This window comes from Gallinula chloropus (assembly GCF_964237585.1).
Source record: "Gallinula chloropus genome assembly, chromosome: 10".
Classification (NCBI taxonomy): Eukaryota; Metazoa; Chordata; class Aves; order Gruiformes; family Rallidae; genus Gallinula; species Gallinula chloropus.
The window spans coordinates 13,964,742-13,977,784 of record NC_140095.1 but is presented as its reverse complement, the minus strand read 5'-3'; the positions used below and the strand labels follow the sequence as shown (position 1 = coordinate 13,977,784).

Below are 13,043 nucleotides of genomic sequence, written 5' to 3'. Positions count from 1 at the left end.
AATTAAAAATGGGAAGCCCTGGTCAATACAGACAGGTGATGCTGATGGATGATAGTGAAGGTGGCTAGATGTCTGAGGCTGCAGATGGAAAGGGGCACACCTGATGTTCATACAGCCTCATTTTCCCTGGAAATTTAAGGTCATTTAGGGACACATAATCCTAATGGATTAAAAATGGAATGAAATAAAATCAGCAGCATTCCTACCCATGAATTAATGCAGCCTGTACCTTGTCCTTCCAGGTCTCAACGCTGAGGTGGTCTATTCTCTCTCTGACTCTGCCAATGGACACTTTTCAATTGAGGAAACCACGGGGGTGATCCGCCTGGAGAAGCCTCTGAAGGATTCACAGCATTCAGCCTTTGAGCTGACAGTCTGTGCTTCAGACCGGGGCACCCCAGAGTCCCTCTCTGCCCTTGGCACTGTCACTGTCTCTGTTGTGGATCTCAGTGAGTATCTGCCTGTTTTCCTGGCCCCTGAATATGTGGCCATGGTAAAAGAAGATGTGGCTGTGGGTACAGAGGTCCTCAACTTGTCAGCCCTGACAAGGGATAATGCAGAAAACACAGAGATCAAGTATGAAATTGTGAATGGCAACGACCACGGGAAATTCCAGCTCAACTCAAACACAGGTAAGACAGTCTTGTGCCCAAATAGGTCCACGTTGACCCAGCATCAAAGGCTGTCCTTGTAGGCTGCTTCTCCAGTTCTTCATTTGGCTTGCACTTCTGCTCTCCTCTGGCTTTAGCCAGCACAAGGGCAGGCAATACAGTCTTCTCTTCCACTCTGAATTTTGACAGCCAAACCACGTAAAGAGTGATCCAAATCTCACTGAAATTAATGGGAAGATTTATGGGACCTGGGACAGGTCCATGGAATAAGGTATACATGAAGAATATAACGGGGAAATTTTTTCCACTTCAAAACACAGGAATTAGTTTCATTTTAAAAAAGCATTTTCATCCTTAGCCCGGGGTAGCAGACAGCTTTATTCAGTAGCACTCAATGGATGCAGGGGTAATACCAGTCTATTAACCACAAGCAGGGCTTGAGCCAGGTTTACTGGCCAAATAAAGCACTGCTCTGTTTGCACAGCAATCTGATAAGAGCTGTTATTGGATGGTCAATGTTCACTCCCTGAAATGAGCTTTGGCTGCATCTGCCCTTGGTTGTAAACTCTTCATTCACAGTTCCTTCCACAGCTTCTCTGTCCCTAAGGCTAATTTTTCTGCACCAATCTGAGTTTGTATGTCTTAAAAGACACAGAGCAGTGCCATTTCCAGCGAATAATTTTGTGACAGTCCCAGAGCTGAACCCAGGAAAGCGCTGAAGCACACAGGCACATTCTGTCCTTTTTTTCCCGCCCTTCCTTTCATTTTATGTCCTCAGTCCCTGTTCCTCCAGTGTTTGTTTGAGATGAACAGCCTCCTCTTTCTTTATATCCCAAGCCTCACTTACAGATTGCAAATGAGAGTTTATTTCATCTCTTCAAGCCCTTGGCACCAGAATGAGGCAGGTTATGGCAAAATCAGTTCCATTTGGTTTTATTTTGTGTAATGCCATGACTTTCAATATTCTGATTTAACCAGAGCTGGTCAAAGCTAGGTCAGCAGCACCTTCTCAGGGAGGAGTTTGGCAATCATCTCAACATACCTCCAGTACTGCAAGAACCATCATGTGGCAGTCATGCAAAGTGTCTCCTCTCTATCCATCTGCCAATGCAGGTGCCTTATACATAAACGGCAGCTTGGACTTCGAAGCAAGCCATGAGTATTACCTATCCATCGAGGGCACACGAAAGGGCTCGGCCTCTCTCAGCGATGTCACCATGGTGGTGATCAACATAACCGACATCAATGACCACGCACCAGAGTTCATTCAAGACCCTTACTTCGCTGACATCCGGGAGGATGCCGCGGTCGGAGAAATCATCCTCACGGTATGAGCATGAGCTGGCAAGCTGGCTTTATTCCCTTACTTGGGATACACATTATTTACTCTTCCTTTGCACATTACTCTTCCTTGGACATAGCCACCTCAGTGACATTCAACACCTAAGACTTAAAAACACCCACGGCTTAAAAAAAGAATGATTGCCAGAATTCCTGACAGTCCATAGACAGGGAGAACACTTTGTCTTAGAAGACATCTTTGAGTGAGAGCTTGAGGTACCTAAGAGGGGCTCAGAAGATTTGAGGACCTCCCAAAAGGGTTAAAATGCCTGCAGAAGGCCAAAACCCTTGTGACCTGGGAAAGGCAGAGGCTTCCCTGGGCAAAATAGTGGATCCTAAGGTATACCCATGTGGAATTTCCTGCCCAGACAGTGCTATCCTCCCAGGGGTGGTAAACTCAGGAAAGAGATAAGGAGAAAGCCATTCTTGTAGATTTGTTGAGTTTTATCTTGAGAGAAATAATGGGTAACACTGATGAAAACCACCTCTCTTGTTTTTCATTTGAGCCATGCTCAAAGCAATGTTGTTAAATGACAAGGAGGTCCTGCTCCCGTTTCTCCATGGTAAGGCCTCCTTGGGCCAGGGGTCCTAGCTTTTCTTTTCTCCTAACAGGTGTCAGCTGATGATCTGGATGGAGCAATGAACAATCAGATCACTTATTCAATTGTGGGTGGGAACCCACTGGGACACTTCACCATTCAGCCCAAAAGTGGGCAGATCAGCATCGCCAAGCATCTGGACAGGGAGGAGGTGAGTGCAAGAAAATGGGAACAGGAAGGCTAAAACAGTTATGCCCCAAAAGACTGAATGAGAGTAGTATATTCCGCTACCTCCTGTTTTCTGAGTGATCTACTCATAATACTGTAAGCAGAAGGCAAGTCCTTCATTCATTCACTCTCTAGACTCACAGGTACTGCTGTGGAAAGGCTGGGCTTTGAGCAGGGCAATACAACATTCAGTGGTCCCAGCTCTGGGCTGTGTTTTGCTCCACTGGTGCTTCAAGCAGGAAGAGAGCCAGCCCCAAACTGGTGACCAACATGGTTGGTTTCTGCTTCTCTTCACTACAGCATTATAGAAAACAGGTACAGGGAAGAGATGGAAAGATTGTCTGGACAATCTCTCATTCATGAAGCAGTAGCAGCTCAAACCATGATTGACTGATGTTTGCCCAGCTTGGTCTCCTTCACAAGTTATTTCCCTTCTCTTCAACTGTTGTGAGGCCAATTTTCTTCAGCAATGTGATTTGAGATTTATGGATGGAGAGCCTTAGCCAACAGCAAAGCTGCTGTTGTGGTGCAATGCATGGCCTCCAGCATTTTAACAAGCTGCAGCAGAGCAACACATCAATGTGAAACAGCCCCCATTCCCCTATGTCTCCAAGTAATCTTGCACCATAAATCCTGCAGATCCCCAGCTATTCCCTGACAGTTCGAGCCACAGACAATGGTCACCCTGCCCAGTTCAATGATGTTGCTGTGCGTGTCTACGTGTCTGATGTCAATGACAACCCTCCTCGGTTCTTCCAGCTCAACTACAGCGTGGTGGTGCAGGTAAGCCAGGATGCTGTTTGCTCTGCCACTCTGTCTAGGGTGTTAAGGTAGTCATGCATGGGTTGTTGTTGGAGCAGAGGGGTGAGACAGCGATGAAGCATGCTGTTGCTTCATGCTCATTGCCCCAAAGAGCTGGTAGCATCTGCAGGGGCAGATATTCTGCCAACAATTGCCATTTCCTCCTTCCACTAGCTTCAGGCACCTCCTGCCCTTTCAGTACAGAGACTTCACACTTCCCAAGCCTGACTTGCAGCCCTTTTCTCCCTTGCAATTGTCCACGTCCACACCACAATCTAAAGAGCAGACCCAAGCACATGGTCAAGCATAATGTCTGCTGGACTCAACCCAGTTATGACTTGGACTCACAACACCTGTAGGTACTCAGAAAGAAACACAAAACATGCTTTAACCTGCTCTACTGCTGACACGACAAGGGGGAAGCAACAGCATCAGCTCAACTGTCTGCACTCACCTGTCACTCATGTAATGCCACGAAAGGGAATCCCTTGCTGGCCCAGGAGTCCATCATCGCTAGCAAGAGCCTTGGTCTGTGTCTACCAGAGAGATGCATGTGGGGTGTGGGATTTGTTTCCCTGTTCCTGGCTGAGCAGCTCCAGGGTCAGCATGGGTTCCCCTGCGCCTTTTCTCTTTGCTTGCCTTTCTCCACTAGCATCTTTCCCCATTTCAGGAGAACGCTCCCGTGGGTACGAGTGTCCTGGAGCTGATCATGAGCGACAGAGACTCCCCAGAAAACGGACCTCCATATTCATTCCACATCATCCAGGGCAACGATGGGAATGCTTTTGATGTCACCCAAAATGGTCTGCTGGTGACATCATCCATCCTGAACAGAAGAATGAAAGAACAGTACCTATTACAAGTCCAGGTAGAGCCTGCCTTACTGTCCCGCTATCTGACCTCCCCATCCAGGCTAAGTAGCAACAAGACGAGATAAGGATGGCACAGCTGATTAGAAACATCTCTGCCTTTGGAGAAATCCAATCCAGACACAAACTGTGGATATTGGAGCCAGCTGCAGAGCTCACTTCTCTGCACTGTGTGCTCACAAGAAGCTGGGGTCCAGCTTCCACATTGGTAAAATCAGAGAAGGTGATAATCAGAAACACAAATGCTTTTCCCCAACATCATTCTAGTGACTTCCAGTTAAAAATGAGACCTGGATCTGGTCCTACAAACTCCTCCAAGTATGTCTGTCATTTTTGAAGTGGTTTAAACTCCTCTTCAAAGAGGATTTCTACTGCTGTAGAGTGAATTCACTTTCAATGTTATCAGTAAGGATAGTCCTTCACAAAGAACAGGATAACAACATGCAAAGTACATACCTCTTCAGTAATAACAGTTGTTATAAAAGCTAGGTACTTATAAACTTATGAGGTTATAAACCTCAATCACAACTGCCTAAGCCTGGGGAGAAATTTCCAGTGTAATCTGATTATTCACATTTTTCTATTTTGACTCATGCTAGACAGACTTTATCAGAGGTGGCACATGGGCTCAAACAGTCCGGAAGGGGAGCAAAGGGGTTGATGTGTGTAACTGCTTTGTATCTTTGTACACTCGGTTACACATGGAACCACAAAGATTGGCAACATCTCTGAAGATGCTTAATCCTCAGGAAATCAGAGCTGCTCAGATGCGCCTCAGCTGCTGATGAGAGCACACGGAAATGAGCACAAACCCCACGGCTAACAGGAGGTCTCAATCAGTCCCCGTGCTGGAAGGCATGCTGCCATTGCCCTGAGGCCATCTCCAGGCAGAGATCCAGCACTGCTGCTATTTTTTTCCCATTCCTTCTTCACTCCCAACCCGCTGCCTGAGAGCTTCCACCGATTGCTACCTGCAAGGCACTCTCCATCTCTAGTCCTTATCAGCCCATCCAGTCAGGTGAGGTTATAGTAAGCCAACACGTGCCTATAACAGATCTTTCTGTTTTCCTTGACAGGTCTCTGACAGTGGGATCCCTCCCCTGTCCTCATCTGCATTTATAAATATCCAAGTGACTGAGCAGAGCCAGTATGCCCCCTCGGCCCTCCCCCTGGAAATATTCATCACCACCAACGAGGAAGCCTTTCGAGGTGGCGTTCTGGGCAAGATCCATGCCACAGACCGAGACCCCCACGACACACTGGCATACACTTTGGTGGCACAAGTGCCCCAGGAAGGGCTTTTCTCTGTTGGAGCTGCGGATGGGAAGATTATTGCTGGGAACAAGCTTCCCCACGGCCACTACCTTCTGAACGTGACAGTCAGCGATGGCACGTTCACAGCCACCACCAGCGTCAACATCCACGTGTGGTGCTTCACACAGGAGGCCTTGGACAAGGCTGTGGTGCTCCACTTCCGCCACCTCTCCCCTGAGGAGTTTGTGGGGGACCACTGGCGCAACCTGCAGAGATTCCTGGGAAACATCCTTGTCACCCAGCGCCAAAACATCCACATGGCCAGCTTACAGCCTGCAGCTACCTCTGACGGTGTGGACCTGCTCTTGGCTGTTGGAGAGCCGCATGGCTCCTTGTATGAGCCTCGGGTCCTGGCAAATAAGATCACTGTTTCAGCTGGGGAGATGGACCAACTTGTCGGTCTCCGGATGAAGAAAGTGATTCATGTGCCGTGCCATGGGTCAGACTGTGCCCACCGGGTCTGCAAGGAAACTATTCAGCTGGACCCAGGCATGATGTCTACTTACAGCACTGCCCGACTCAGCGTCCTCACCCCACGGCACAGCCTGGAGCAAATCTGTTCCTGCAATGGTGAGCAACCCTTCCTGCTAGCGTCCCACCCTATAAACCTGGGCATGCCGTGGTTTTCTTCAGTATGCTGTAAAGCACCTGGACTTTCCATGGAATTAGATTGCCCAATGACCAAGAACTCTGCCTGCAATTTCAAAGCCAAATCTGGACTCTTAGAGCTTGAAAGTTTCACATAGGTTGTGGGTTGGTTTGTTGGGGTTTGTTTTTACTTTAATGAGTCTCCTGAAGCATTAGGAGCAGCAACATCTATCTATCTCATTGGAAAATGTCACTCTCATCTCCCAGGTATTGCAGCTCGGTGATCAGAATTTCAATCTCTGAGCTCCTGTGTTGATCCTAAACTCAGCAAAGCACAACTTGATGCATTTGAAGACAGCCAAATACCATATATCTGCTATACTGACTCTAGAACACCTCAACAAATGGAGAGAGCGGGATAGGGGTTAGCATCACTAGGCAGGAATGATGGGGGGATACCATAGAATAATATAAAGACTTCCTATGGATGAAGAAATTCAAGGGTGTTATGGACCACACCTTTCAGGTGCCACAGGACAGAAACAGCCAGGCTGCCTATGCAGGATTGAATATGTAGAACTATTGGGAGCACCAAATGGCAGCTGTGGGTGATGCAGTGCAGCAGGACATGGGTTGCTATGTACATGTTCCTGGACAGCTATGGTGTCAAGCTGGGAGAGGAGGCAAGGCTTGATGCTGTCCATAGTCTGAAAGTGGGGCAGAAATGAGACTTTTCCCTCATTCTCTTTCCAGGAACAGCAGTGAGGTTTGGAGGCCACAGCTACATTTGGTACCAGCACTCACAGACCGGCTCCTGGCACATGCACTTTCGCCTGAAGACCCACCAGCTGCACGCTGTCGTGTTCTACGCTAACGGGACTGACCACGCCACGCTGGAGGTACGTACTGCAACACACAGGGGTTTCTTCCTGGTGTAAAACACCCTCAACTCTTTTTGGGAAAGGAATCACAGAAAGAAGACGCAATAGTATGTACCCTTAGTAATTCATCTAGCTAAATTAAGACTTGGGGGGACAAGGGGAGAGCCAAGCACACTCTGGCAACTGCTGCAACCACAACTGGTGAATCTTTTTTACTAGTGTCTGGTGTGAAGGCAGCACACACCTGTATCATAAACCTACATTATCTTCTTTCCTTACAACTTGCTTCTCCCTCATTTATGTCACACCTTTTAGGGCAAAGAATTTCCCATGTGGGATTCTCCCCAGACCAGCCTGCTTCCACTGTAGCAAAAGTCAAACTTTCCCCCAGCCCTCAGGAGTGGTGTCAGACTCCCACTGACCACAACATGCCTCAATCCAACACAGAGGTGCAAGCTGGAGCAGAGGAAGTTCTGTGTGAATATAAGGAGGAACTTTATTCCTGTGAGGGTGACAGAGCCCTGGGACAGGCTGCCCAGAGAGGCTGTGGAGTCTCCTTCTCTGGAGACATTCAAACCTGCCTGGATGTGTTCCCGTGTGATTTAGTCTGGGTGATCATGCTCTGGCAGGGGGGTTGGACTAGATGATCTTTCAAGGTCCCTTCCAACTCCTAACGTTCTGTGATTCTGTGACATAGCAGATATTTGTCCCTGAGACTGATCACAGAGATCTACCCACTCTAGCCTACCTGGAAGTGTCCACCTGTCCCTAAATTCTCTCATCCTTTCTTGTGGTGTCACAACCCCATCTTCCTATTTTGAAATATTTTTCTTCCTGATGTCATAGAAGACCCACACAGACAGGGGGTTGGCACAGCAGCCAACACCCAGAGACCTGCTCCTACTGTCACAGCCACTGCTCCTGAAGAGCGAGAGCAGGGAAACATCATCCACACATCCTGTACCCACCTCAGAGAGTGACTGTGAGCTGCATCTTAAAGGGCTGATGAGAAAAACTTCTCAAGAAGGGTCTCTGACTTTCTGCCCTCTCTCTGGGAAGAAGAGTCAGTAAATAGTTCAGCAGAAGTCCAGCACTCCTGATGGTACTCAGAAAGGATGAGAGGGCAGGAAGCTTTATTGAGCCAGGCCTAACACAGAGTCAAGGGAGAAAAGACTCATTATTGATGGAGCTCAATGTGCCCATGATCTCCTGCACCCAAATGTTTCCAAAGCTTTTCAACAGGAAACGTTCATAAAGCCTCCACCACAAAGTTGCCTGTGAATCATTTCATCTGTGGCCCACAGATTAACAGTATCTCAGGGATCAAACCTTTCCTGGCTTGAAAAAAACACACATTTAAGGTTTTGTGGGCTGCAGTATTCTGGGTATGAACCAAAGCTTTGAAACTGATTAGTTTATAGATCTGGTGAAAAGGATGATTTCTCCCAAGAACAAGCATATCATCACCCTTCCAATTACTAAGCTCTCCTGATGTTCAGAAATAGGGTGCAGGAGGAGGATGGCAAACCAGGCAAACTGGGAAAGACTTGGCAGTCTGTCAGCTCTTGCTCCAGGGAACTGAGTTCTCAGCTGTCTCCCAGCCCCAGAAATTGATAAGCCCAATCTACAGACCCATCTGAAGTGAAATCATGTTCCTGCAGACAAAGTGACAAAGTTCTCTGGTGTGCCTGCCAATTGTGCAAAGGGATTTACACACACGCTGCCCTGAGGCCCTTCCGTGGTATATGCCAGCTGCATCTTGTTCTTCCTCCCTTCAGCAGTTGCTCTCTCCTCCCACTGGGATTTATTTACGTACTGGGATTTATTCCACACGAGTTAGTTAACTGTTGTCCTGCTCTGCTTTTGGCCCCTGCAGAGTAGCCCCTCATATCATATGTATGTTCCTCTAGAGCTCAGTGTATCACTCATAATTGCTTCTTTTCTTGCCTCTTCCAAGCATCACCAGTCCTCACTGTCTCTAATGTCCCTCATGGAGATCTCTTCCCTGGGATGAATTGCCTGACATTATAGTTAGCTCTGCAGTTTTCCTGTTCCATCTATTTCTTCCTCTTCCACAGGCTCTTGGCTTCTATGAGAGAGAGGTTTTATCAACAAAGCACTGGGAGAAGAGGTGAAAGAGGGTTTTACCCCCACCTTCACCCTGAAACAGCACATCTAACCTTTCATTTCTCCTTCCACCATATGATTTTAAAGATGGATTTGGGTCCCAAATAGGCTTTCCTGGTGTTCCAGTTTAACACAAAGATACTAGTGTGATTTGCTTTTAGAAACTCAATAACTTCACTTGTCTCCCTCCCATCAATAGAGGACTGACTTGCAACACCTATCAGCAGCTTTGGCCTGGCTGGTTAGGAGCTGGGTACAACAGCACTTCCTTTCTCTGCCTCCCAACTTTTTGCCTCCTCCAGAGACAGCTACCAGTGCTCCTCCTCACCAAGGTCTTTTTGGCACCTTCACCCCTGCCAAGGGGGGGAACTGCTCCAGCACCTTCCCCATCACCAGTGAGACAGTGAGAACAGAATGACATCTATGCAACACAGAACAAGGGTCCACCTGTGACTGGTGATGGAGTTTGGATAGTCTGAATACCAGGGCTCTGGTTAGGCTCAGGAAGCAGGGGAGAAGAGGGGAGCAGCTGCAGGAGTACAGTCACATGGCTCTGCACCCTGTTCTGTGGAAAGATGACTTCTCTCCCTGAGCACTGGTCAAAGGTGACGGGCAGGGAAGGACCACGGAAGTAGTTGCAGGAGAGATGATGTTTTGCAAAATAAAAGAGCTTGCAGTCAAACAGCTCTAATTGGTCCATGCAAAGGGGTGAAAGGCTGAACTTGCCTGAAAGCTGGGATTTATCTTGACTCTGAGTGTTTAGGCAGGGAGATGAGAGAAGGGAACAAGCAGCAGTAGAAATGTTGAAAGCCTCCATGAACAGCAGCCACCTGTATCACAGCTAACTGTGACTCCTGGGACATGTTTTGCAGATGGTTAATGGAGTCCCTCAACTTGGGTACAGCTGCCGGGGGAACTACGCTGGGAACCTCTCCTCCTCGCGTTTCGTGAGCGATGGAGAGTGGCACTCAGTCTTCCTGGAGGTGAAGAACACCTCTGTCCGCTTGCTCATCGATGGCCTGGGAAATGCCTCTCTCCAGCTGCCAGCGACCTGTAGCATCTCCCAGGGCAGACGAGACCTGCTTTTTGGGGGCCTCCGGCAGTTGCTCCAGCCCCAGAGAGTCACACGGGGGTTCAGAGGCTGCCTGGATGTGGTTGCCATCAATGGCAGAGAAGTGGTTCTCCTACCCGGGAAAGGGCAATCGAAGGAAGTCCTGGAGGAGGTGGGGATAAAGCAGTGTTGCTCCCCCACCGGTGCCTGCAGCAGTAACCCATGCCTCAACAACGGGATGTGCTCCGAAACTCACGGAGGAGGTACGTGAATATCCCAGGCAGAGCAAAAAGCTGTAAGGGGAGGGAAAGGTGCAACCTCCTCATCTGTCCCTATGTGAGGGGCTGCACCAGAGGAGAAGCCGAAGTCCCCTGTCCCAAGGAACCTCAAGTGACAACTCCGTGCAGCAGTAGCTGGGGGCAGGGTGAGATCATTGTCCTGGCTCTCACCAGCAGACCACAACCAGGAGGACAGGAGGGTGTTTCTGGGGAGTGTGCATGACGTAGGAGAGCGCAGCTTAGCCAAAAATCTTAAATGCAAATGGAAATTCCACCCACCCCTCTGCATCCTCTTTGCTTAAGGAGCCATTAGCAAGGCTAGAACCAGGCAAGATGGGATCATGCAGCGATGGTATCTGGGCAGAAACAAGCCAAGATTTTAGTTTATTCCCACTGCAGTCAGTGACTCCCTGGGGCTATGGGAAGGGATATGGGAAAACCATACACTCAAATCCAAGAGGCTCAGGCTAACACAGGGTGCGTGTGCTCAACAGAGGTTTGGTACCAGGTTTTGACCAAGGGAGCCTCACCGGTACCCCGTTCCTCCCATCACAGCGTCTCCCCACAGCAAGCTGCAGCGCAGGAACAGGGCTAGTTTGTGGTTTTAGGGAATTGGACCGCTCCTGCAACATTCACCCTTGTGTCACTGCCCTATACACATCCCAGCTTCCAGCATGGTGGGGCTGCTCCCCATAATACCCCATCTACCGAGACAGATCGCCCTTCCTTGGGGCAGAGGGGTGCCTTCCTGGCTGCCATATGGGGTAGGAGCTCATCCCACAGGCCTGTGCACTCCAGGGCTGCTGCCAAACCCTGCCCAGAGAGCAAGGACGGAGGAGGGAGCACCGCTCCTCCTGCCCTGCCTGCAGCCTCTGGGAACAAGATTCCCAGCCCTGTCGACTCAGCAGCTGCCTGGTTCAGGTGAACTTGTTTGACACAAGGTGCGTTTGTACCAAACAGTTCTCCTGGCTGGTACTCACGCCTCAGCCTTACCCTCAAGACCCTCCACACAGAAACCCGTCTGGCTGGTCTGGAAGGGGCTTGAGACCCAAGAAGTGAAAACTCATCTCTAGCCGAATCAAAAGCAGCACCCCCTTGCTTTGCAATGACGAGACGAGGAAGGGAAAGAAATAGTCACTCCCTCATTAATAATTATCCAGTGCCCTTCCCATCGTTTCCTTCCAAGGTGATCAACTTCCCCTGCAAATGACCCAGCTGCCCAGGACAAAGCCGGTGGGACACGGTCCCGTACAGAGACACTGAACACCGCTGTGGTCAGGGATCGCTCCAGGGGTGTGCAGTCTGTGAGGTTACCCTGGGTGTTTGGCTTCCCTGAGCACTGCGGGCTGGGTCCTGGAGACCACGGGCATGCAGCGCGAGCGTAGGCAAAGCTCTGCCCAGGGATACCAGGCGTGGGATTACGTGCGCAGGCAAAGGCACGCCTGTGCAGGTAGGCCCGGGTAGGCCGCGTGAGAACACATCAGTGTGGAGAGGGTCAAAGCCAGACCGGCCACCACAACAACCACGGTGCTGGGGACCACATGTGCAGACACTTGTGAGCCCCCGTGTCCAGGAACATGTGTGTTTGGGCACAGGCAGGCCTACAGGCAATGTCCAGCACCTGCTGCACGAGCCTCAGCGCATCCTTGCTGGATAACTCCCGACACGCGTGTGGAAACAGGCCTGCGTCTGTTCGCTCCAAAGCAGGGATGTTTAGCTTGTGGATGAGTAGCAAAGGCTTTTCAAGCCTGCTCCAAGGAGGAAACTCTGAGCTTCCTGCATGGTACCACCCAGCCAAGGGACCAGCAGGAGCTCAGCACAGCCAGGGACATTCCCACGCTTAGGGCTATATTAAAGAGCAGCCAAAAACACGAGCAGCAGCAGCCCCCTCCGAGTCCCCAGGTATGCCAGGTTTCTCTCTGGCTGCAACCAGACACCTGTAGGCAAGAGAAACCGAACGTGTTGAGACAGGCATGTCATACCACGAGAACTCGCAGGAGCAAAGACTGCACAAAACAACAGGTTACAGGGTACTGCACTCAGAGTCAGGAACTCTGAATCAGCCAGCCAGGCTCCCCTTCCAGCTTCGTCCCCCAGCTTCTCTGTGCAATAAAGCTGTGCCTTGAATACACCCCTGACAGGAGAGGGTCTCTGTCAGGAGAGAACAGGCCTGGCTTGTTGCTTAAATAGCTCTTCAGTGCCATTGCATTGCCCCAGAGCAGCCAGCCAGCCTCCATCAACTGCTCCAGGTCCTGTAATACACCCACCAGCCCTTCACTGGTGCCCCAGAGCACCTCCAGCAGCAAGCACATGTCTACATGTAGGTAGCCAGATTAAGCCCTCTGCGTGTGCCATCAGTACTGGGTACTGTTCCTCCCTGACCTCACAAGTTCTTCCATTCAGATACAGTCTGTC

The 13,043-nt window shown here is 49.8% G+C and overlaps 1 protein-coding gene across 1 annotated transcript in view; it reads left to right on the top strand.

Moving 5' to 3' along the window:
- The window catches only part of FAT2 (FAT atypical cadherin 2), a gene marked incomplete at its 5' end in the record, with an annotated part of 46,135 nt that overhangs the window by 28,502 nt on the left and 4,590 nt on the right, over window positions 1-13,043 (top strand). Inside the window, 8 exons of the mRNA XM_084268855.1 lie at window positions 243-632; window positions 1,725-1,939; window positions 2,565-2,702; window positions 3,359-3,502; window positions 4,191-4,388; window positions 5,466-6,273; window positions 7,045-7,190; window positions 10,172-10,613. Of these exons, the coding sequence (XP_084124981.1) occupies window positions 243-632; window positions 1,725-1,939; window positions 2,565-2,702; window positions 3,359-3,502; window positions 4,191-4,388; window positions 5,466-6,273; window positions 7,045-7,190; window positions 10,172-10,613 (2,481 nt within the window). The remainder of the gene's footprint in view (window positions 1-242; window positions 633-1,724; window positions 1,940-2,564; window positions 2,703-3,358; window positions 3,503-4,190; window positions 4,389-5,465; window positions 6,274-7,044; window positions 7,191-10,171; window positions 10,614-13,043) is intronic.